The sequence below is a fragment of the Aquarana catesbeiana genome, linkage group LG08, assembly GCF_042186555.1.
Source record: "Aquarana catesbeiana isolate 2022-GZ linkage group LG08, ASM4218655v1, whole genome shotgun sequence".
Lineage (NCBI taxonomy): Eukaryota > Metazoa > Chordata > Amphibia > Anura > Ranidae > Aquarana > Aquarana catesbeiana.
Window position 1 is genome coordinate 97,320,166 of NC_133331.1, and position 26,594 is coordinate 97,346,759.

Sequence of the window (26,594 nt, forward strand, 5' to 3'; positions counted from 1 at the left end):
TTCAGGTACTTATATAGCGCGGTCAATTTACCCAGCGCTTTACATAGAATTACAGCTGGATGGAGATGGAAACATCTTTTCAAGAACACACTTCAAACCTAGCACGGGCAATTCATATTTTCACGCTAAGAGCTACCATCATCCTAAATGTATACACAACATCCCATTTGGACAATTTTGCAAGCGCAAGAGAACGTGTACGAAGAAAATTGACTATAAAGAACGGGACCATACTTAAGAAAAAAATCCCTGAAAAAGGATACAAAGAAGAGCTGTGGAGGAGGCCTACATGAAATACTGAGTACAATACAATGAGGGAGGATTACTGTATGTACACAAAGTGAAAAGAGAATCCAGGCCCATGAAAAAACATACAGAGAGGAAAGACACTAACTCCATCAGATTCAGCATAAAATACAATACCAAGGCTTTTGAAATCCAATGTGTCATCCAACAGAATTGGAAAATTCTCAAGTAAGATCCGCTTTTGGGAAAAACATTACCCTCTAAATCAGAGGTTGTATTTAGGAAACCAAGCGATCTAAGGAGTTTCATCGCACCCAGCAAGTTGCGTAAAGTCCAAATGAAAAGTAAGACCATTATGGGCCCCTGGTCATCGGCGTTCAGAGAGGAAACTTCAGGTGCGGAGTGAATAACTGTGGCACCTGTATATTCATGTGGCACCGGAAAAAGGAAGTAATGGGGAAGGATGGGCGCAACCACAAGATTAGACAGTACATAAATTGTGGAACCTCATACCTGGTCTACGGTATTATCTGCCCTTGTGGTCTGTTGTATGTGGGACGCACGATACACCCATTAAGAGTGAGGTTTGGAGAGCAACATCATTAACAGCAAAGAAGATAACAAACTTACAAACAAAAATAAAAACAAAAACAAGTACTCTGTCCCCTGACATTTTAAAGAACATCATGAAGGAAGTCCTTCTGGCATAAGATTCATTGGTATAGAGGCAATAGGCAGTGATTCAGATAGTGGCAGGAGATTCCAAAAGCTGTGCAGAACTGAAACCTACTGGATATTTACCCTAGGAAGTTTGGCTACTGTGAGCCTAAATGAAGATCTTGAAGTACATGGAGTAGTCCAATAAGCCAGGACATTTCAGGGCACTGCGAGTTACGGCTGTGTAGAATTCATCTGTGTAGAATTCACCCCAGATGTCTTTCCACTCACTTGTCCAACCACCCTTGGCCACCATATTAGGAAAACATGCATTTAAAGAATAGTATGCCACAAACAAGTGCTCCCCTACCTTGCCAATCCTCAGCCACCCTACAAAGATACACATCAAGTAGAAGAGCAATAGGCCACCAGCTCACGCAAGCAATCAAGGGTGAGGTGAGCTTGTATCTATGTGTGGGAGGATACATGTATGCATATATGTGTGCACGTGTATGTGCATCCATGCGTATGTATGTGCACATATGTGTGTGCGTGTATATATATGTATGCAGATGCTGGCATGCATGCGTATGTCTGTAGTGGATGTGCATGGATTCATGCATATACACGGGGTACATGTAACTAATAAAAGGTACATATATGTTGCCATTGGTACTCAGGACATTACAGGCTGGTCCTCAACTCCTACTCAAACTGTCATACAGTCAAGTGTTTCTTGCACCCCCTCGAGATCAATTAGGTATCTCCAACTTAGTGCTTGATACATATGCCCCTTACAATGTGAATATCATTAAAGATATAGGTGATTGGGCACACATGTGCATGGGCGGTTCCACGGCACCCCGTAAACCATCCATGTGGTTACCGTTAGTACGTCAGTGCACAATATTGACACCATTCTAGTGTCTCCACAGCATGCGTATGTACATGCGTACACTGGTATGCACATTTGTGTATGCATTTAGGTACACGCATCTGTCCCTCTATGGTTCTTGGTGGGATAAATATATATATAAATGTGTCTATCATCTTCTCCTTCACTATAGCAGAAGATCACACAATTTTTACGAACCTCCCCACAAATATTGCCTTTATAGGTATCATGAGTCCCTTAAATACCATGAATTACCATATTACATGTCATGCTAGTTTATTTGCCCCAAAGATGCTGCTTGCAGGACTTTTTTTCTCGTCCTGCAAGTGCACCGCCCCAGTGTGAAAGCGCTTTGCAGGTGCTATTTTTAGCACTAAAACGTCTCAGCGTGAAAGTTGCCTAAGAGACATCTAAACAAGGTATGCCCATCAAATAGCAATAGTGATACTAGCTTGATTCCAACAAGCAAGACAACTATACCTATCACTTAACACTATCACCATTCCAGGGGTATTCTCACATACACACCTCCTCTACTACACATTAGTACAGACGCTCAATGAGTATATGGGCTTTAAGGAGTATAAAGATAGCTCACAATGCCATTCTTTTTTACATTTAGTTTTTCATCTATGTTTTATCTATGCACATTTATATTTGTGTGTATATGTTTCCATTTTTATTCTTTAATTTTTACCCATTTTTATTGTGACATTTATTGTGATATTTATTGTAAGGTTTACTGATATTCTATTCCGGTCAGTGTATAACCGGTCACTATATACTAGATATTTTATGTTATTTTATTTCACTTGGGATCATTTTGCACTTGTTCGACTTGTCCTGCGACTTGGGACTGCGGGGTCATATGACAAGTAGTACTCCATGACTTCCAATGGGTGCCATTTGTGTCTGTGTGACTTCGGGTCACAGTGACTTCGAAGTGGTTCCTGTACTGCTTTGGTGCAACTTGGAGTCCATGGACCTCTATATTGCAGGGGCATTACTTTGAGTCACATCAGAGTCACGGCAAAGTTGCAGCAAAATCACGCAACTTTTAGGTCGCACAAATGTGAAGGGGGCCTTAACCTATCTACAAACCTTTTGATTACATTGGGCACAATGAAATAATGAGATTGACCCATAAAGGGGTACTAGCATTTGAGTCAGTACACCATATATAAGTATGTGAAATGGACATTTTCTGTAGGCTCTGAAGAAGAGAGAAACCTTGAAACGCGTTAGCCGATGTGACTACAATTGTTGTGGATTTTCGCAGTTGGATTTAAGCGGATGATTTTATGATAATGCTATGGCACAAGTACTGGTTTTTAAATATATTCACTTCTATTTTTATTAAATAAAACATGTATTGAGGATAATGCGCTAGGCTTATGCGCCCTCTCTGTTCTTCTATGCTTTCAATACTACAGGAGATGGTTGGAGACTGCAGGCATACTACAGGAGATGGTCAGAGACTACAAGTGTACTGCAGGAGATGGTCAGAGACTGCAGGAGTACTACAGGAGATGGTTAGAGACTGCAGGTGTACTACAGGAGATATGGTCAGAAACTACAGATGTACTACAGGAGATATGGTCAGAAACTACAGATGTACTACAGGAGATGGTCGAAGACTGCAGGCGTACTACAGGAGACGATCAGAGACTGCAGGCATACTACAGGCGATGGTCAGACTGCAGGCGTACTACAGGAGAGATGCTCCGAGACTTTAGATGTACTACAGGAGATGGTTGGAGACTGCAGGCATACTACAGGAGATTGTCAGAGACTGCAGGCATACTACAGAAGATTGTCGGAGACTGCAGATGTACTAGAGGAGATGGTCAGAGACCGCAAGCATACTATAGGAAATGTAAGAGACTGCAAGCATACTACAGGAGATATCACAGACTGCACCACCCTGTTTACTGCCCAGTGGACTGCCCCATGTACTGCCTGATCACCTTTCCCTGTACATTTGCTGCTGAACAATCATAATGGTCCTTCCTGATCACCACAACAGGTGCTCTCGGTGGCCCCACATGTGTAATTTACTTACTGCTCTGTGTGACACTGACAAGGAGGACAGGTCCCAGACTCCCAGCATGGACTGTACAGAGGAGGGCACAGCAGGCCTGCCCTCCTTCCCCCGCCCCAAAGGTCACAGCTCAGCTTGTTAGGGGGTAGAGTGATCGGCTACTGGTGGATGTGAAGGTCACACAACGGCAAGTGAGGAAGTGGTTGGTTAGGACTCGGGAGAGGTGACGGAGCACCCAGCCTGGAGATTCAAGATGAGGTGAGAATGTCAAGCACGCATCTTTGCCAGACCTGCCCTGACGCTGCACAGCCTGAGTCTGCCTCCGATGAGCAGTTCCAAAACCAACCACAGCCATCTTTTTTACGAGCAGTGCGAGCTTAAGGGGCAGCTGCTTTGGGCCCCACAACAATGACTAGGCCTGGGGCAGCTGCCCTTTTTGCCAAGCATTCAAGATGGCCCTAGCAGAGTGGAGGGGGGTGGAGAGGAGAGAAGTTTGTTTCCAGGGTGAAGATCTGCTTTAAGAAAAAGAAGCTCACCAGCCCCACCCAAAAACCACATTATTGCTGCCTGTATTAAACTATTTGAAGATACAAGAATTCAAATTAACTGCATTATACATTGCATAAAGTACAAAATTCCGGTGATAACATGCATGAATAAAAACACAGTGGGATTGATTTACTAAAGGCAAATAGACTGTGCAGTTGCCTTAGTGAATGTTTTGAAGCTTCACTTTGTAAAGAATACCTAATCAGGTGCAAAGAACATTTAAGAAATGGAAATCAGCAGAAATTCACCACATTCAACCCAACACCAAATCAACAAGTATATAGGTAGCTATGGCTGGCACAGACCTCTAACCATACCTGTAAACATTGGCTCATTCTCTTGTCCCACAATCTCACAACTCCATAGTAAGACGATCCAGTGGCTATCATGTGATTCCCATCACTCTGCATGCAGTAGAGAACGCTGTCATGAGGCTCCTCCCATTCCTTCACACACCTCCTGAAACGAAAAAGCCATGTTTAACGAAGACAATCATATATTGGCATTACTTCTATTCTGTTGCTAACATACTAAAAGAATATGTCATTTTGGTCAAAATGCTGCCATAATAGGTAGTGCAGTCCAATGATAAAAAAGTATTTTGGAAAAGTTTAGAATGATGGGCGATACATCTTTAGCCTTTTCCCACCGACACCTCCCAGCCCTTTAAGAGGTTCCAAATGCTGGGAGGCAGATGCGGACATTCCGATCATCTGATTGGAAGTCACAGAGGTCACATGATCGGAAAGCTCCCGATTGCAACTATGTATTAGCTAATGATTTTTAAATCAAAATTTGGGTGCTGCTTGCAGGGCTTCCCACAGCTTGAATTGCAGCTGATTAAGATGTCTATGATCAGCCTTCGTAATAAATCAGTATTCATATTTATGTTAATTAATCTCCTTGAAGACGTGGAATGGAGGAATCTTGATTGCTATGGGCACCCAGACAGTTCTTTTTCTTTTAGACACTTTTAACCATGACTACTCTTACTTGAATATCCTGCTGCAGACTAAATTCATAAACAGGTGCCGAAAATAAAAAGGGGAACAATTGTCACCAAAACAGGTTTGCCAGTTGGAAGACTTCCACTGACCTTTGTTCGAAATTTTGGATTTGCAATCATTTTCTGTCCCAGTGGTCACCAGAACAAATGCAGAGCGTGAATCATCCCAGTTGGGAAACAGACAGCAGTATAAACGTAATGGGGTTCTAATCCTATTCTATCCAAAACTAAACCAAAAAGTACAATTTAGCTTCTATGTACTGTAGTTTGATCCTTGCAGTTGATGCTCAGCTTGCCACTACTTGCTTTATGTACAGATGTATCTATAAGCTACAACATACAAGGCCCTCTGAATTCTCCTGTATTGAATTGTTCCGTTACTGTACTGTCTTCCTCCATTTTTAAAGAGCTGCACAAACTGTTGGAGCTATAAAAATCCTGTATAATAATAAGCTTGAAATATTTTATTTTAAGCTAAACTCGGTTTGTAAAATATTATGTTGTTCATCAAAGCAGAGATAAGACAAGCAATACAATATGTATAGAGAAATAAACCTATGTGTGTGTGTAAGGTTACTTACTGTATTTATGATTATATTTCCCACATTCATAGGTCAAGAACAGCTGAGCAACAGGAAATCCCTAAGTAACGCTTTACACATAGATCAATAACATTCAACCAGCTTCTCACTGCTCAATGACTTTCACTTCCTCTGTGGTATCAGCAGCCAGTGTAGTGAAGTCTACAACATAGCTATAACCTTACCACTTATCCCTCTCAATCTGGTGTGATCCTTCCAAATAGTAATTATTTCATTTTATCCATAAATATGAGAACAGTACTGTTCAGCTTTTGTGAACTATTGTACAAGTCCAGCCTAAAGTACAACTAAAGGCCAAACTCTTTTTTTTTTTTAGATTTGTATAAAGTGGTGTGAGATTATTATCACTGCCAGGTACTTGTATTTCTGTCTCCGTCTTGATCATCAATTTCACAAGAAATGAAAGTGAGGGTAAATCCAAAACTTTGAGTCGCCACAAGAACAGAAATAGAATTGTAAAATGGGAACAGTTGTTTTCATGAGAACTGTCCCTCACATTGGAAAAACAGCCTCTCACTTCCTGTTTAGTCTTCAGGACAGGAAATCCCTTAATTCTCTAATTTAAAAAAATACTTTGGGCTTTGTATACCTTAGCTATACTGTAGATTCTTTATTTGCTTCTCACCCCTACATATTACTACTGTCTTGTAAACAAGGTACCATCAAAGAGCACTGTTATGGCTCAATTGATGAGGCAAAGTTTTTGGTTTTACTTGCAGGTGTCAGAGTGCACACTGAAATGTAGAACCGAGGCTCCACATTATGGATATAAAGGGAACCTACAGAATGGGAGGGACGGTGTATTTTTAAAAATTTTGCTTCTCTTATTTCTGTTCTCAATATTCAGGGTCTCTGGGACAGTAAGGTCAGGAGTGCTCCATCTGTTTTGTGCTTCTTTGATAGGTGACTTCCTACACATATTAGCAATAGATAACTAATCAATTATAACTGATTCATGAGAGCCCAGCAAGCAGAATCTCCTGATTTATAAAGCCTACTTAGGCATAGAGCAATAGAATACAGCTTATATCAAAGCATAATAAAACAAAAAACCCCCCCAAAAATATGCAATACATCTCTGCAATACATGCACATTTCCTCGTTTTTAGCCCTTTAAAAAAGAAAATATGATTTCCTTGCTTATCGTCAAAATCTTTTTCTTGGAATCCACTGAGGGACACTGGAATACAGAAACAGTCAATCTTATCTACCATGATAAGAATTAGGTTGCCCAGTCATGCAACCAATCCCAAATGAGATATCTGAAGAACTTGGGAACCATCGCAGTGTAATATTCCATAAGGAAATGTGACTTTTGAAACTGATAAAGAACTCAAGGGCACCAACCCTAAAGTCAGCCTGATTAAAAGAAGGTAGGGTGCATGAAAGGTACCCCTACACGGGTGCTGGGGGGGAGGGGGAGAGGTATATTGCAAACCCATTGCAGTACAGGGGACACAAGAAAAAAACAAGTGGAAGGGTTAAATTTTCTACCTTAACATTCAGAAGTGTCACTGGGTCTGACAGAGGACATTTCTGCTGGACCTGCCTAACTTTGAGCACAGAATATGGTTCTAAGAATATTCTGACCTGTCCAGATCCAACAAAGCATCCATAGTCACTGAGTGTGGGGCAGGGACCCTAGCCACACTGCTAAGAACATCCACCTGATTAAAAGCATTACCAAAGAAAGGGATTTGGAGAAACTTCCCCAAGAAGGTGCAGTATCAGCCACAGAAGGAGGGCCAATCTCCAAATGATCAGGTCCCACAATGGCCTCTGGACATACCTGACCCCAAAATGGGGTACCTTCAGTGGGATTCTAGCATGTTCTGGCTGCTAGCAATACAAGGGAGCCTAAAGCCCAGATGATTTCTACCTGCCATGCAGGAGATGAGGTGCACCCATGTGCACAAACCTCTTTATTTGGTGAGGAGGCTATTGGTTGAGGAAAGCCAAAAGCCAATGCATTGTCAATAAGGAAGTCAGTGCGGTTAAGAGTAAAATTTGTCAACCAGCATAGGAACCAGGCCACCTGTCATGTCATAGAGAGGACTTCTAAACCTTCCCAGAGGTTAACTTCCTACAAGACCTGGGTGACATCCAATGGATTGCAACTCAAAAAGCCGATTCACAGAGGGATACCCTGAAAAAGCAAGGACCATTGATTCCAGAGAACCAGACTTAAGCACCAGGTATGGGGACACCTGGAAAGCTGAGTCCCCCAAGGAGTAGTGAGAACTGGTCCTAAGCAAACCTAATAGGCTAAGGTTTCCTCTGCAATGGGGGATGGTGCAGGGTACTAAATACCACAAGAGGTTCAACCGAATCTGAGGATACAGAATTCACCTGATGAAGGGAATGTTAGGTCTGAATGGGATACAACTTCAGAAGCCATGTTCCCACTTGAACAGGAAGAAGGGTGTGGGGAAACCATAAAAAACTACCTTCCTTTCAACCCCCCCCCCTTATTTTTCCTTTGTGTTTCATTATGGTACCAACTCCTTTACATGAATGCCTGCATTGTGACAGACATATCATTCACCTCTATGATGACTAGCCTCTTCCAACTTTTTGGAACCAGGGGAATAAACCCTCTGCTGATGGTTGGTGTTTTTTAATATATATATATATATATATATATATATATATATATATACACACACACACACACACACACACACACACAAGTTATGTTCTCATGACTACGTAAAACTTTTAAATGTTGTTAAATGTTTGCTACTGTAATTTTTTTCTTGATTGTTTCACTGTCGCACTTTCCAAGTTATATAGTCGGATATACTTTAGCAGTGGGATTATGTTCTTGATGTCTCAGCGGAGAAATGTTGCTTCCATGTAGAGGTAATGTAATTAGGCCCAATATGAGGCAAAGCCTCGGGTACCACAAACAAGTGGTGCTTATTAAGGTCTTAGGCAGCCAGAGGTGACCAGGTCCCTGTAGGCAGGCAGTGAACACAGACCAGAGACCAATGATCTATGTGCAAAGCAGAGACCAATGATCTATGTGGGGCTTCAGAGGCAGGGAGAGCAGCAGAATAGTGACCCCTTCAAGCTGAATGGTGGGAAAGAAGGTGGGCACATCGCAGTGAATTATATCAGCACTCAATCCCACAGCCATTACAGGGCCTTGCTTACAATTGTTCGCCTAGCCAGTGTCCTAAACCTCCTATAGGTGGCAGTATAGCTCGTCAGCTTATAAATTCCTGTGTCCCTCAATGGATAAGAAAGAAATACCTGTTGGTTTGCCTGAAATGCACTTGTCAGGGAACCGCCAGCGCCAGACCTGGGTGTTTGCATGCACCTATGCGCCGGCGCGCCCCTGTGCGAACATTACAGCAAAGTCCTGCTGTTTCCAGGCATCAGCGCGGCGCGTGTGTGCGCGCACGCGTTCGCGCCATTTTGGTGCCAAAGAGCACTTAAAAGTTCCCCTGTGCCACTGGCACATTGCTGCTTCGTCTCAGCTCTGTGATTCCTGTAACCTGCACCTGATTGATTGTTCCTGATTTGACCCGGCTTGTCTGACCATCCGTCCCGCTCCTATCCGACCCGGCCTGCCTGACTATTCTACTGCTCCTGCCTGATACCATTGCCGATCTCTGCCTGTCTACCAACTCTGCCTCTGTCTGCCGTTATTACCTGCCTCACCTACCTGCTGACCCGGACTGTCTGACCCTGCTTGTGCCTGCTGTTTGTCATTGCTGTTGCACCATCAGCTTCAGCTCCAGTGATCTCTGCATCTCCAGTGTTCCAGCCTGCTGCCTCCAGTCTCCACCTGATCTGCAGTCCAGCCATCCCTGTGGGATCTCTACCTTTCTTCAGCATCAGAGACTCTACTCCAACAGGCACTGCTACCCCTCTGTGCTCAGGAGTCCACTGTTCCCACTCCAGTGGCTCCTGAACCAGCGTTGTATGCGAGGTCTTCTCCTACAAGTCAGGCTCTACTACCAGGTACCTAACAGCACTTAACTCTTAAGTATTGTTGTGAGCTGAACATTCACAGCTTTCTTGAGTGTGGTCAGCCCTCCCCATTGTTTTTTGCGAAACCACTCACCCACTTTCAGATCTTTACAACATAAAGGGTAATCGTTTTGTAGTCCAAATTAGAAACAAAGATGGCTGTTAGAGACAACACAAGGAGTGCACACAGGACAGCACAGGATTTCAACAGATCAACAGTTTTTTTTTGCACTTACTGAACTGAACTGATATGGCTAATTGATTCAAATGGTATATTTAACAGACCAAAGGAGAGCAAAAAAGAGAAGTTCATTGATAGAGTTTATATACACTTTAACATAAAAAGCCTGTTATAGGAAACAGACATTATTAAGAAAGAAAACATAAGATAAAGATACACATAAAGAACCCATACTGGCAATAGATGTTTTATGATGCTGTATTTGCTTGCAAAGCAGAATTATCTCCCATCAAATATGATATAATGCAGTCTAACATGTGGGCAAACAAAAACAACATTGATGAGTATTGATGGAGGTGAGATCATCCCGAGAACTAAAAGGTAAATTCTCAATGCACTCTGTCTTCAGGCCTTCCCGCTTTTAAATCTCAATATTGGCCCACAGTTCTGAATTATTGTATGAGGTCATTGTCACAAGGATCCACTGCAGCAAAGCTATGGCTACATCATACAGGACAAAGGTTAGGCTTAAGTATCTACCCTGTAAATAAAACCCTATCCCATTTGTTCAGTTTCCAATGTGCAACTCTGAATTACTGTAAAACTGATAGCTATGAATGGATTCTATTAGACTGGATCAACACTTCCTATTTTACTTACTGATTTCAGCAGTGAAATGTACTCACTGCGCTTCCTTTTCAGTAACCCAAACACGTATTCCTTCTGCTGTATTCATGGTGAATCACAATTTACTGCAGCTTTTTTTCCCCCACAATGGCATCAGCAGCATGCATACAGTACAGCACTATGTTACAAAACTAGCCTATGTGCTTTGGACTCTTCAGGAGGCAGATTGGATCCACATCTTTGCCTAAGCATAAAATCACTGCCCCAGCTACCCTAACAGCAGACACCGACAGAGGAACACCTGGAAACTTAGTCCTAGCTCATTTCTCTATGTCATGCTGCAGTGACCTCTGCACTCATCCCTTTTTAATCCTGACAAGAGAAAGAGTGGATTTCAGCTTTTAATAGCCATCCAACAAAATCTTTTGGATAAAAAAAGGTTATAACAAAGAATATATTTACGGGGTATACTTCTTGGGAATCAAGTCCTTTAACATATGTGTAACAAGGTAAAAAGCAGTGAAGGGAAGGCTCTCTTTCATTATGACCACTTTGGGGTTAAATTAGGCCCTCCACGCACTATTTTGATGGACTGCTAGTTTATCTTTAGTGTTGGTGGAGCTGCAAAGGTAATGAGTCCACTGAAGTTATGATTTTGCAAATGTTAAACGTAAGAAAAAAACATGGAATCCCTGGGTAAAGCATTGACTACCCCCCGATTTGATGAGCCATTGTTGCCTAGGTAGACCACCCGTCATGACCCTCACAGCTAAATTTTTGGAGTGGTTCCACCCTCGGGGACTTAATTCAACTTCTTTCACTTCCCTGCCCTAATTTTCATCTTTTTCTTTCTCTTCCCTGGTCATCTCCTTTAACTTTTCTTCCCAATGTACAGTATCTCACAAAAGTGAGTACACCCCTCACATTTTTGGAAATATTTTATTATATCTTTTCATGTGACAGCACTAAAGAAATTAAACTTTGCTACAATGTAAAGTAATGAGTGTACAGCTTGTATAACAGTGTAAATTTGTTGCCCCCCTCAAAATAACTCAACAAACAGCCATTAATGTCTAAACTGCTGGCAACAAAAGTGAGTACATGGAGTTCACCAGAGCTTCACAGGTTGCCACGGAGTCCTCTTCCACTCCTCAATGACGACATCATGGAGCTGGTGGATGTTAGAAACCTTGCGGTCCTCCACCTTTCGTTTGAAGATGCCCCACAGATGCTCAATAGGGTTTAGGTCTGGAGACATGCTTGGCCAGTCTATCACCTTTACCCTCAGCTTCTTTAGGAAGGCAGTGGTCGTCTTGGGGGTGTGTTTGAGGTCGTTATGTTGGAATACAGCCCTACCGCCCAGTCTCTGAAGGGAGGGGATCATGTTCTGCTTCAGTATGTCACAGTACATGTTGGTATTCATGGCTCCCTCAATGAACTGTAGCTCCCCAGTGCCGGTAGCACTTATGCAGCCCCAGACAATGACACTCCCACCACCATGCTTGACTGTAGGCAAGACACACTTGTCTTTGTACTCCTCACCTGGTTGCAGCCACACCCGCTTGACACCATCTGAACCAAATAAGTTTATCTGGGTCTCATCAGACTACAGGACATGGTTCCAGTAATCAATGTCCTTAGTCTGCTTGTCTTCAGCAAACTGTTTGCGGGCTTTCTTGTGCATCATCTTTAGAAGAGGCTTCCTTCTGGGATGAAAGCTATGCAGACCAATTTGATGCAGTATGCGGCGTATGGTCTGAGCACTGACAGGCTGACCCCCCACCCCTTCAACCTCTGCAGCAATGCTGGCAGCACTCATACGTCTATTTCCCAAAGACAACCTCTGGATATGATGCTGAGCATGTGCACTCAACTTTTTTGGTCGACCATGGCGAGGCCTGTTGTAAACCGCTGTATGGTCCTGGCCTCCGTGCTGCAGCTCAGTTTCAGGGTCTTGGTAATCTTCTTATAGCCTAGGCCATCTTTATGTAGAGCAACAATTCTTTTTTTCAGATTCTCAGAGAGTTGTTTGCCATGAGGTGCCATGTTGAACTTCCAGCGACCAGTAAGAGAGTGAGAGCGATAACACCACATTTAACACACCTGCTCCCCATTCACACCTGAGACCTTGTAACACTAACGAGTCACATGACACCGGGGAGGGAAAATGGCTAATTTGGACATTTTCACTTAGGGATGTACTCACTTTTGTTGCCAGTGGTTTAGACATTAATGGCTGTGTAACAACAGATAGTGCAGCGCTAAAGAAGTAAAACACTGAAGTCCACCATGATATCAATGTCCATAAGGGTAATCAGTAAATCATCCTCAAGTGCGAGCGAACACCAATTTGTAGAGAAGTGATTTCAGGTAGCCCACCACCAAGGAATAGGTTGGCCTCTCACCTGAAGAAATGGACCCTTTGATTAAAGAGGGTCAAAAATCGCCTTAATCAAGCAAGGAACAGCATGTGTAGGCATCCGTCAGGGTTCAGATATCAAACACTCCTCAGGGACCATGGGGCTCCGGTGACAGACTCTCCAATATAATCCGGGTATATAAAAGAGGAATGACAAAAAAAATAGTGCTCTCTGTATGCAATACTTTATTAAAGACTAAAAAGAATCACTCACATGTTGAACGCTGAGTACAGGCATGTAATCAACAGAAGCAATGCGATCTCCGTCTCGTAGTGTGGATGTGCAGTAGCCGCGGGTGACGTCACGGCGTATCCTCGTTCAGAACGCCGTGACGTCACCCGCAGCTACTGCACATCCACACTACGAGACGGAGATCGCATTGCTTCTGTTGATTACATGCCTGTACTCAGCGTTCAACATGTGAGTGATTCTTTTTAGTCTTTAATAAAGTATTGCATACAGAGAGCACTATTTTTTTTGTCATTCCTCTTTTATATACCCGGATTATATTGGAGAGTCTGTCACCGGAGCCCCATGGTCCCTGAGGAGTGTTTGATATCTGAACCCTGACGGATGCCTACACATGCTGTTCCTTGCTTGATTAAGGCGATTTTTGACCCTCTTTAATCAAAGGGTCCATTTCTTCAGGTGAGAGGCCAACCTATTCCTTGGTGGTGGGCTACCTGAAATCACTTCTCTACAAATTGGTGTTCGCTCGCACTTGAGGATGATTTACTGATTACCCTTATGGACATTGATATCATGGTGGACTTCAGTGTTTTACTTCTTTAGCGCTGCACTATCTGTTGTTATATTTGTATTAAGGGATTTGTTTTTTGACCCTAGTGTTCAGCAGCTTTTAAATGCTCATTCACCACTTCGCGCTGATTTGTATTTTTTCATTAATGGCTGTGTGTTGAGTTATTTTGAGGGGACAACAAATTTACACTGTTATATAAGCTGTACACTACTTTACATTGTAGCAATGTGTAATTTCTTCAGTGTTGTCTGTCACAGTAAAAGATATCATAAAATATTTACAAAAATGTGAGGGGTGTACTCACTTTTGTGAGATACTGTATTTGGCGCTTTCCTTTTGTCATGGTGCAGTAATGGTATGGTTCCCAACTGAGGGCCCTGTCTTTAACTACACCAGTTTATCACAGCTGGTCCTTCTCTAGTGCAAAGATTGGCACTTTACAGTAATTTTATTTTTTTATTTTATTTGGAGATAGCTACTCCAGCAGTTTTGTTAAAAGTAGCTTTATGTTTGCCGCTTCTGGTGAGTGCTGTGTCTGACCTTGGTTTTTGCAACCTTTGATCTCTCTACCTGATGCCAGATCAGTACATGTCTATGTCTACTGATGTACCATCCACTGTACCTGAATTGTTACATAGTTACATAGTTACATAGTAGGTGAGGTTGAAAAAAGACACAAGTCCATCAAGTCCAACCTATGTGTGTGATTATGTGTCAGTATTGCATTATATATCCCTGTATGTTGCGGTCATTCAGGTGCTTATCTAATAGTTTCTTGAAGCTATCAATGCTCCCCGCTGAGACCACCGCCTGTGGAAGGGAATTCCACATCCTTGCCGCTCTTACAGTAAAGAACCCTCTATGTATTTTAAAGTTAAACCTCTTATTCCTATTACATTCAAATTTTAATAAACAAATTTGACAAGAAGAATTAGCTGATGATTAGATGTGTACACAGGCTAAACTACAAACCCAATTTCTGTTATCAAACTATGTCTTTTCATATAACTAGTCATGGACACCCAAGGGTCTAACTATATCCATAGCACACTATATAACTGCTATGGGGCCAAAATGTATGCAGGTACCAATAGCATTTGGCAAATACATCATGGTTAAAAGTCTATATGAAAACTTCCATACAATTGCTATGAAAGCGGTTTGTATGCTGTAACACCAGAGGAATTTGAGATAGAGATTAGGAACAAGGGGGCCCTAATGTTTTTTTCTATGGAGCCCCATAACATGTAGTTACAGATATTTCTATTATTAAACTGTATAGGAAGTGCCATTGATTAAATCCTCTGTTTGACAGACTACTGCAGATAATAAATCAAACTTGCTTTCTTTAATTTTTTTTTTAAGAGAGTCCCTGAAACGACCCTTTTTTAAAACTGCTGACATGACTGGTTATGGTTGAAGAACTAGATAAGGTGGCAAGTTGCCATCTGAAATCCTCTAGAATTGTTTAGTGTCCTAACCAGGACATGCATTAATAAATTATAATAGGATGGCATCACTTTCAAATGTCTGACATCTTGTCTATCCCAATAAGTGAAAAGCAGGAAGACCAATTAGTATCTGGCAGAAAGACCCATGGCTGAAAGATAATCAATTCTAAGGAGAGCCGACCTGTCCTTCTCCCATTAATGTAGGATGCTGACAGTAAACATGGTGTTCCCCTTGACCTTATGTGCAGTCACACTGACTCTATGCTAAGTGGTAATGTACCCAATCGATTCCTCTGAGCCACTAGATGCTGTGCAGTGTAAGGACTCGGGGCTGTTGTAATAAACTGCAGCCTTGTTTTTTCTTCTATGTGGGGCACTAACACTACATCACATTCAATAGAACATGGATGGAACATAAAATTATTACAATATTACACAATCCAGAATTCAGAGGGTCTTACTAACACAATTTAGAAAAACATTTTTTTTCTCTTGAACAAGGCACAGGAAAAACAGCTCAATATAATAGAAATCTTAAACACTTTAGTTTTAGTAGAATCCGACTGCAGTGTCTGAAAGTATTAGAAAAAAACTGCTTTGCACCAATTCACTTGTGTATGTGTATGAACACATTCGTGAACATTAAATCCCAACTGAAGTTTTAGCCCAAATGCTAAAAAAAAACACCAGGGTTCAGTTGCAGCAGAAAATCGTCAGTATAGGAAGAGAAGCAGTTCAGAAGCAAGAAAGTCCGTCAGCACTGGCCCTTACGCAAATGATTTCCTCAAACTCAACATCTGCAATTCTAGCATAACCACAATTTAAGAAGGATAACTCAGGGCTACAATAACAAGTAAAAATGCATTGGAAAAAGCCCAACGAGATATACACTATTTTAAAGAAGTACTATTTTTTAGTGTTTCCAGTAATCTCTGCCAAGTAATATACAAATCAAATGTACATGTAGTGCGCATGTACCTCTTGTGTTTTGGAACATATTTGAAGTACAGAAAGCAGTATTAAACCCATTCAGCCAGTAATGCCACGTACACACGAGCGGACTTTCCGGCATACTTGGTCCGGCGGACCAGAGTCCACCGGACAATCCGACCGTGTGTAGGCTCCGGCGGACTTTTTCCCAAAAGTCCACCGGACCTAGATTTGAAACATGTTTTAAATCTTTCCGTTGGACTCAATTTCTGACGGAAAGTCCGCTTGTCTGTGTGCTGGTCCGACGGAAAGCCCGCTCATCTGTATGCTGGTCCAACAGACCGGATACGACGCAAGGGCAGGGTATTGCATTTCGCGCTCGCTGCAATAGGAAAAACAAATTTTCCTATTGCGACGAGCGCGGGGCATACCAGGCCCTTTGGTCTGGTATGGATTTTAAAGGGAACCCCCTGCGCTGAAAAAACGGCGTGGGGTCCCCCCTAGAATCCATACCAGACCCAAATCTGAGCACGCAGCCTGGCCGGTCAGGAAAGGGGGTGGGGACGAGCGAGCGCCCCCCCTCCTGAACCGTACCAGGCCGCATGCCCTCAACATGGAGGGTGGGTGCTTTGGGGGAGGGGGGTGCCCTGCGGGGCCCCCCCACCCCAAAGCACCTTGTCCCCATGTTGATGAGGACAAGGGCCTCTTTCCGACAACCCTGGCCGTTGGTAGTCGGGGTGTGCGGGCGGGGGGGCTTATCGGAATCCGGGAGCCCCCTATAATAAGAGGGCCCCCAGATCCTGGCCCCCCACCCTATGTGAATGAGTATGGGGTACATGGTACCCCTACCCATTCACCTAGGGAAAACGTGTCAATAATAAAACACACTACACAGGTTTTTAAAATAATTTATTAAACAGCTCCGGGGGGGTCTTCCTCCGGCTTCGGGGGTCTTCCTCCGGCTTCGGGGGTCCCTCCGGTTCCTCTTCTCCCGGCGTCCGGTTGGTTCTTCTCCACTCTCTCTGGCCTCTTCTCCCGGTGTTCCAGTTCTTCTGCCGGCTCCTCCGCTGTCTTCATGCCGCTCTTTTGCCAGCGGAGGTCCGGACTTCTGGGCTTCTTGTCTTCTTCCCTCTTCTCTTCTCCAGATGTTGACACAACGCTCTCTCCGGCTGGACTGCTCTGAGCGCTCCGCTGTGACTTATATAGGCGGAGACCCCGCCCCCTTATGACGTCACAGTACCTGGGCATGCTGGGACTGTGACGTTTTAGGGGGCGTGGTCACCGGGTGATGTTGACCACATTAAGAAAGGCTTTCCAAACCACAGTGTTTCAAGACATTTTAAATTGTATCATAATAGTGATCCTACACTTTGTACCTTTTATGGAATTGACAAAATAGTTAAACATTGGAGGGGGACCCACATGAAAAGAGAAATCTCCAAAAACGAAACTAGGTGGATTTACAAACTGAGAAGTATGCAACCATTGGGAATGAACATAGAATTGGATCTGAATTGTTTTATATCCAATGACTACCCCCCCTTTCAAAGTACAATTTAACATTATCTCTCTTTTTTACATATGTCACTATTTCCCTTTTAATAATATTCCCCTTCTTACAAATAATGTTTATTTTGGATTTATTATTATTCCCCTTTAAAAATATTCCCCTTCTTACATATAATTGTTTATTACCCTTGACCTAGGCGGCGTGTGTGTCAGGCAGCGAATTGTGGCACACTGCAGTTTGCTGTCGGAATACTTGCCGCCATCTAGAGGAATTTGTTGAAATTACCTAGTATATTATATTTAGAGGGAGGTATACCACTTATGCCCCGTACACACGGTCGGACTTTGTTCGGACATTCCGACAACAAAATCCTAGGATTTTTTCCGACGGATGTTGGCTCAAACTTGTCTTGCATACACACGGTCACACAAAGTTGTCGGAAAATCCGATTGTTTTAAACGCGGTGACGTAAAACATGTACGTCGGGACTATAAACGGGGCAGTGGCCAATAGCTTTCATCTCTTTATTTATTCTGAGCATGCGTGGCACTTTGTCCGTCGGATTTGTGTACACACGATCGGAATTTCCGACAATGGATTTTGTTGTCGGAAAATATTATCTCCTGCTCTCCAACTTTGTGTGTCGGAAAATCCGATGGAAAATGTCCGATGGAGCCCACACACGGTCGGAATTTCCGACAACATGCTCCGATCGGACATTTTCCATCGGAAAATCCGACCGTGTGTACGGGGCAATATTGTCTAATTATAGATTAACAGTTTTTATATGTGTGTGGGAAAAGGGTAATATTGTTAGTAGTACATCTATTTGGGGTTTTTTTTGCCAATGTAACGAAGATTAAATCTATTATTGTTCCCTGACTGGGATTGAGGCTGCGCACTAAGTTCTCCCTACTAATTATTCTTACTATAAAAAACATGCCCATTAGTAACCAGGTACGCTTCCTGAAGACGCAAACAACGAAACGTACGTCGAGGCGGTACCTGGTCACGTTTTTTTACTTACGCAATATCCAGTCCGGCTGGTTGTCGGTGTAAGCCGGTGGAACGCACGCCATCCACGGAGGCGAGATTGAGGTGACTCCACACAGCATTCCCCTGATAAGCCAGCAGCCCCAGTGCCGGGATTGGCACTTTTAAATGTAAGGGGCCATTTGGCCATTTTTTTATACTTTGATTTTATTAATAAAAAAACGGAATTATGCTATGGATGTTCTTGTGCTTTTTCTGTATATCCTGCCTTTGCCATTGAGGAAGAAGGTCTCTATCATATCCACCCCATCCATGTGAGCAGGCAAGCGCAGTTTGACTATCTTTCCTAGGAATGAAGTCAAATTGATCTAGTAAGCAGATCACTTATCTACAACAACTACTAACTAGCTGGCAGGTATTATTTATATATATAGCGCCCCCTGTATTCAATTTTTCATTTAATACAGGAGGTGTGTTACTGGCCAGATCACTAGGTGAAAGCAGAGGGAAAAAAGGCTAAAAAAAGAAAACTAATGCAGACACTACATTTAATGATTGCTAAGCTGCAAAATATTACATTTTTGGTTTAATACTGTTTTAAGTACTTTCTACATGGGTCTGTAAAGCCTCGTACACACGATCGAATTGTTGGCCAACAAAACCAAGGACTTTTGTCCGAAGGGCGTTGGCCCAAACTTGTCTTGCATACAAACGGCAAGGAATTGTCAGCCAACAAATATGAACGTAGTGACATACTACGTTGTTTTTCAGCTCTATAGCGCCACCCTTTGGACTCCTGCTAATTTTGTGTTAGTAGAAGTTTGGTGAGTGTTGATTCACACTTTTCTTTTCGCACTTTTCAGTTTGCTTTTTTTTTCAGCTTTTCATTTCGTGCTTTTCCAGTTCGTTTCTGAATGGCCCTTTATCAACCAGACATGTTGCGGAATCGGAGGAGATAACGTGTTATTTATTATTGGCCTTGGAGTTATTGCTTTGACATTATTTTTTTGGTTGAATAATGATTTGATTTGGTATATTTTCTATATTTTTGGATGCATAGAATTCACTTTTTGGTTAAGTTCTATTGGCAGATAGCATGTCTAATTTTATTTGTTTTCTTTTTTTAATGCACAATAAAAAAATTGTGTAGAATAATACTTGGCTATGTGTTTTACTTCAAATTACATTTTGGGAGTAGGCAGTTACATTTAAAAAAAATACAAGTAAAATTGACAAGGGACACCAACATAGTTGTATCTTTGATCTTAAAAACTAAGGGATAATGGGGTTGTGGTAACTTGCCCAAAAAAAAAAAAAAAAAAAAGCATAATAATATTATCCTTGATATCACTAGAAAAAAAAGCCTTTGAAAATTAGTTTGCAATAACTCCATCAGTATCACCAGCAAAGCAGCTTCATTATTATCCCATTGAATAAGAAGAGAATTGTGCGCTGCATTTCGAGATTTCATAATTTGCCACGTCACAAATGTTAATTCTCCATTATGAACGCTGGTTTACAAGACCGACCGCTTCTGGCTCATCCTTGCTTCCGAGCATGCGTGTTTGTACTTTGGACTTTTGTCCGACTGACTTGTGTACACACACTCAGAAAATCTGACAACAGACATTTGTCCGCTGAAAAATTTTAAAACCTGCCATCCAACATTTGTCTGCGGAAAATCCGACAACAATTGTCCGATGGAGCATACACACGGTCGGATTTTCCGCCAACAGCCTATCATTACACATTTCCCATTGGAAAATCCGATCGTGTGTTCGAGGCTTAACATTGATAAGGCAGCTAAGACAAAGCTGAGGAGTCACAGTACTCATAGAAAACTCAAAAGGCCATGGGCCTGCCATTTTAGCTTTATATCAAAAGCCTATGAAAACTTCAGGAAAAACATAACAAAGACTCTTAAGTTAAAAGTGTAATTCCTTCACAGGCTGCCTGCCAGAAACCTGTGTCCCATACTTTTCAACCAAGCTTTCTGACTAATTAACAAGAGCGAGCAAATAAAAAAAAGAGGAGGAGGAAAAAAAAAAAAAAATTGTGGGGGTGGGTGGGGGGAGGGGAAAGGAAGGGGAATCCAGTCCAGCATGGAATATTTGACACAATAAATAAATGTTGGCCCTACAGTGCCTTGAAAAAATATTCATACCCCTTCTCCACATTTTGTCATATTACAACCAAAAACATAAATGTATTTATTGGGATTTTATGTGATAGACCAACACAAAGTGGCACATATTTGTGAAGTTGAAGGAAAATGATAAATGGTTTAAAAAATATTTGACAAATAAATATCTGAAAAGTGTGGCATGCATTTGTATTCAGCCAACTTTACTCTGATACTCCTAACTAAAATCTAGTGTAACCAATTGCCTTCAGAAGTCACCTAATTCATAAATAGAGTCCACCTGTGTGTAATTTAATCTCAGTATAAATACAGCTGTTCTGTAAAGCCCTCAGAGGTTTGTTAGAGAACCTTAGTGAAAAAACAGCATCATGAAGGCCAAGAAACACACCAGAGAGGTCTGGGATAAAGTTGTGGAGAAGTTTAAAGCAGGGTTAGGTTATAAAAAATATCCCAAGCTTTGAACATTTTACAGAGCACTGTTCAATCCATCATCAAAAAATGGAAAGAGTATGGCACAACTGCAAACCTACCAAGACATGGCCGTCCACCCAAACTGACGTCGTTTGCGCCTCACATGGCTTTTTATACTTTTTAACTTGTGATCACCAAGTATTTTTTGTACACATCTATTAACGATGTATCGTACATTAAAAGAATAAAATGTGTTAGAATGACCCAGTCAAAGTCCAAACCTAAATTCAATTGTGAATCTATGGCAAGACTTGGAACTTGCTGTTCACAGACGCTCTCCATCCAATCTGACAGATCTTGAGCTATTTTGCAAACAAGAATGGGCAAAAAGCTCACTCTCTAGATGTATAAAGCTGGTAGAGACATCCCCAAAAAGACTTGTAGCTGTAATCGCAGCGAAAGGTGGTTCTAAAAAGTATTGACTCAGGGGGGCTGAATACAAATGCATGCCACACATTTCACATATCTGTAAAAGAAGTTGAAAACCATTTACCATTTTCCTTCCACTTCACAATTATGTGCCACTTTGTGTCGGTCTATTACATAAAATCCCAATAAAATACATTTATGTTTTTGGTTGCAACATGACAAAATGTGGAAAATGTCAATGGGTAGCAATACCATTTCAATGCACTGGATCCGAATGCTCTAGGTGGAGCCTTGCTGGTCGATCAACTCCTGGTAAGAGGTAAAATAGAAAAAGACTGACCATGGGTACCACGTGTCACAAACCTTTTGTCAACCTTTTTTTCATTCACAGCACCCTTTCTGTATATGTAAAATCTTGAGGCATCCCAGTCTAAAATTGGATCTCCAGTCCCTCCCCTTCCCACACACATCAGAATCCTCATTTTCCCCCTCCTTTTCATAAGAGAATCTTTCATTCCAATCCTCACCACCGTGTAGTTGTGGCAGCATTACAGTGGGAATAAGGTGGAGCAGTAAAAACAAAAGGGAGCTACTGTCCCCTTCTGAATTCTGGGGCTGCCCTGAATGCTGCCCACCATGGATTAGAGTTATTCATTTCTATACTGTTGGTAGCCGCCCACCTTCACTATGAAAAACATGATGCTGTGTGAAAATACCAGATGCATTGCGGCACCACGACAAGCTGAGACATCACACCAGGGTGCCACCGCCCCCTGGTTGAGAAATACTGGGTTAGAACACAGTGATTCTTAGCCACAATACTTGCTAGAGTTTAGAAGCTCCACTTTGCTCCTACCAGTTCTGCTGATTTAAAGAGGACTTGAGCTGTGAAACCATGCCAAAAAAGGCAAACAGAGAACAAATGGCTAGTCACTACTATTTCCTTTAACTGTCTTTTCCATTACAAACTTATTAAAACATATTCCATAGTGTGTCTCTGTAAGGGCTTTGATTCCTCATATCAGATCTGATGATTGGTGGGGGAATATTTAGGAAGCAGCAGAAGAGGTACTTGAAGCTAATTTTTGCTGGATAGATGAAGCAGAAGCAGGGATATCCTTGTAATACCCTCAGGTACAGACTCTTCTCCAGCGAGGAGAACAGTGAGCAGTACAGGGGTGACAGCACCAAATCTCACTCCAAACCTCAGAAGACAGCAGTAAGAAGAAGACTTTATTCTACAGACATACAGCTATGAAGCTCAAGACACAGGGTGCCTAGAAACAGGAAGTGCACTGCTATTTTCAGGAAGAATTCAAGATAAAGGGTAAATCTTTCAGGTACTTGTTAATTAACATTTTGGGATGTTGTCTTTAACCACTTGAGGTCCGGGCCATAGCCGAATGACGGCTTCAGCGCGGACCTCAATTTCCGGGAGGCCGTCATGGGACATCCTCCCCTGTGCACACGCACCGCGCGCACCCTGCAGGGTTCGCGGTGTGCGCGCTGTGATCACCGAGTCACGGAGACTCGGATGATCGCAGATCCGAGTAAGGGGCCGCTCCCGGCCCCTTACCATGTGATCAGCTGTCAGCCAATGACAGCTGATCACATGATATAAACAAAACCTCGGTGATCGGTTTCGTTTTCTCTTCACGCTGACAGCGTGAGGAGGAAAAACAAGCCGATCACCGGCTTGTGTCAAAGGGACATCGGTCCCGAAGAGAAAGGAGGCACATATGCCTCATCTGTGCCAACAGGTGCCATCTATTATTGCCACCTGCCAGTGCCCACAGTGCCCACAAGTGCCACCTGTCAAGGCCCACAAGTGCCACCTGTCAATGCCCACAAGTGCCACCTATCAATGCCCTCCAGTGGTGCCAATCAGTGCCACCTAGCAGTGCTGCCATCAATCAGTGCCCAATCAGTGCCCATCACCACCACACATCAGTGCCCATCACCGCCACACATCAGTGCCCATCAGTGCCGCCTCATCAGTGTACATCAACGAAGGAGAAAAAATTACCTGTTTGCAAAATTTTATAACAAAATATAAAAAAAAAAATTTTTTTTTTTTTTAAATTCTGTCTTTTTAATTTTTTTTAACAAAAACTAAAAACCGCAGAGGTGATCAAATGCCATCAAAAGAAAGCTCTATTTGTAGGAAAAAAATGATAACAATTTCATTTGGGTACAATGTTGTATGACCGCGCAATTGTCATCCAAAGTGCGACAGCGCTAAAAGCTGAAAATTGGTCTGGACAGGAGGGGGGTTTAAGTGCCCAGTAAGCAAGTGGTTAAAGTGGTAGTAAACTCCGCTTTTGAACATGTATCTATACATAAGCATATAATAGTGCTTACCTGTATGTACAGTTAATATCTCCTAAACTTGCAGTGTTTATGAGATATTCACACTGGATGCAGCCAGTGACTTCACCGGAGCATGCGCTCTAAAGGATCGGGATACTTGTGCTGTCCCTTCAGAGCTCTGAAAAACCGCGACATCATCGCGACTTAGCCATTCAGAGGACCGGAGCCGGCAAACCTGGAAGGAAGACCAGGGGAAGATGGTAGCCCTATCAGTGGTGACAGCACACCGCTGGAGGGCTTTGTTCTAAAGTAAGTATTTCATAATGTGCAAGTATACGATGCATACTAGCACATTATGCCATTACCTTGCAGGGGATTTTTTTTTTAAAGTCCGCAGTTTACTTCCTCAAATTCTCACTTTTTAAAGTTCAGATTCACTTTACTTTGCTGGGTATTAATCAGTACATGAAACGTGCATTTTTCTTTTTTGAGGTACAAAGCACATCTCTCCTGTGTGCAAGCTTGTTTTTTCTGCATTTAGATGAAGTTTGAGATAACAGTCATTCCACTGACAGCACTACTGGTCACCACACGAGAAAACTGGTGATCATGTTTTTCAAAGAACAAGAAACCTTCAAAATAACACATTTCTGATCTAAGCTTCTACAACTTTGCTGTCCCCAATATAAAAATGTAATGAAAGGAAACTAGACCCCATTCGATATCACCAAAATAGGTAAAATAAAGAACAAATGTATTCAGTTTGTACCAGCTTCCGAACTGGATGTGTCAAGCACATTTAGGCACCAACAATGCAGATCAGCTGTGGAGCCCAGCCAGTGCCTGTAATTAAAAGTTATTTTAAAATTATTTTATAATTGCAGTGGGAGTGTGATTCCACGTTCTTCTGATGCCTTTGACTCCCTCAACTCGTTATTTCTCAGACCTCAGCATGGTGTGATAATATACGCGTACTGCTTGTCCTGATCTTCTGAGAGAGACTTTGGGCTTGCCTGATAGCTACAAATTCCAGATAACTGATGACTAGCCTTTTTTGTGGTTTTGCATTTAATTGGGCATCTTTTGCAAAAAGTTTTAAAGAATAACCCCAACCTTCTGCCAAACATGATATTGTAAGACAGAGCAAGATATCAGCTTTCCAAATAGTAGTTATCACCCATCTTGATTTATTATGCATATTCGGGTTTATAACATGGACCTAGCATTGGATATATTTTTTTTCAAGTTTCAAGTGCATGCATGCTAAGTAATATGCACTTATAGCAATTTACTAACTCTTACAGAGATCACATACTTCTCCTGACAATGCCTAATCATATTTTCTCTCCATAAGGACAGTACCATCTTTATTTAGGCACTATTCAAGGCCAGGATTTACTTACTGGTCTGAGATGCTGGCCTAACAGATGACATAATCATGTAAATCAAGGTGACTGTGCAGGTCCTGCAAATCTTTGACACAGATCAACCCCTGCTGAAGCCTTTAACTTCTGAATTTACAATGCTGCAATCTGATAACTCTGGGAGAGGAGACTTATGAAATGTTTCCTCCTGCCTGCAGTGGACTGATAGATGAATGCTGTGATGGAGTGCTGGACTTTATCACAGGTGAATATCCTAACACGGAGTAGAATATTTTTTACTGTTGGACACAACCAGCTCTTTAATGCACTATGGGCCTAAGCTTACAATGGAAAGAGATGAGATTGGCCCTAGGTTTGTAATAGTTCAGAAAAAGTTTATTATTATAAAGCAGTTCCTTAGAACCCTGCGACAAATTATTATTATTATTATTATTCAGGATTTATATAGCGCCAACAGTTTACGCAGCGCTTTACAATATAAAATGGAGACAATACAGTTATAATACAATACAATACAATAGGATTAAGAGAAACTTTATCTAAACTAAACTTGGTTTAAAAAACATAGTGGAGTTTCTATCTCTTTCCATTTGCAGCACACTGATGACACCAAGTCAAAGTCACTTACAGTGCCTTGAAAAAGTATTCACACCCCTTAAAATTGTCCACATTCTGTCCTGTTACAACCAAAAAATGTAAATGTATTTTATTGGGATCTTATGTGATAGATCAAAACAAAGTGGCACAGAATTGTGAAGTGGAAGGAAAATGATAAATGGTTTTCAGAATTCTTTACAAATAAATATCTGAAAAGTGTGGCATGCATTTGTATTCAGCCCCCTTTACTCTGATACCCCTAAAATCTAGTGAAGCCAATTACCTTCAGAAGTCCCCTAAATAATAAAAAGAGTTCACCTGTGTGTAATTTTTTTTTTTTTCCAAAATATTTTTATTGGTTTTTAAAAAGAGAAACAAAAACAGATAAAGAGAACAAACAGTTAAACATACATTGGTCTAATATGATGTCTATGTGATCCTTGCAGGAATCACGCTGTCACCTTATTCATGAA

General features: G+C 41.9%; 1 protein-coding gene across 1 annotated transcript in view; it reads right to left on the bottom strand.

Moving 5' to 3' along the window:
- Positions 1-26,594, bottom strand: part of FBXW4 (F-box and WD repeat domain containing 4) — a 334,157-nt gene that overhangs the window by 18,977 nt on the left and 288,586 nt on the right. Inside the window, exon 8 of the mRNA XM_073596185.1 lies at positions 4,706-4,847. Coding sequence (XP_073452286.1) covers positions 4,706-4,847 — 142 coding nt within the window. The remainder of the gene's footprint in view (positions 1-4,705; positions 4,848-26,594) is intronic.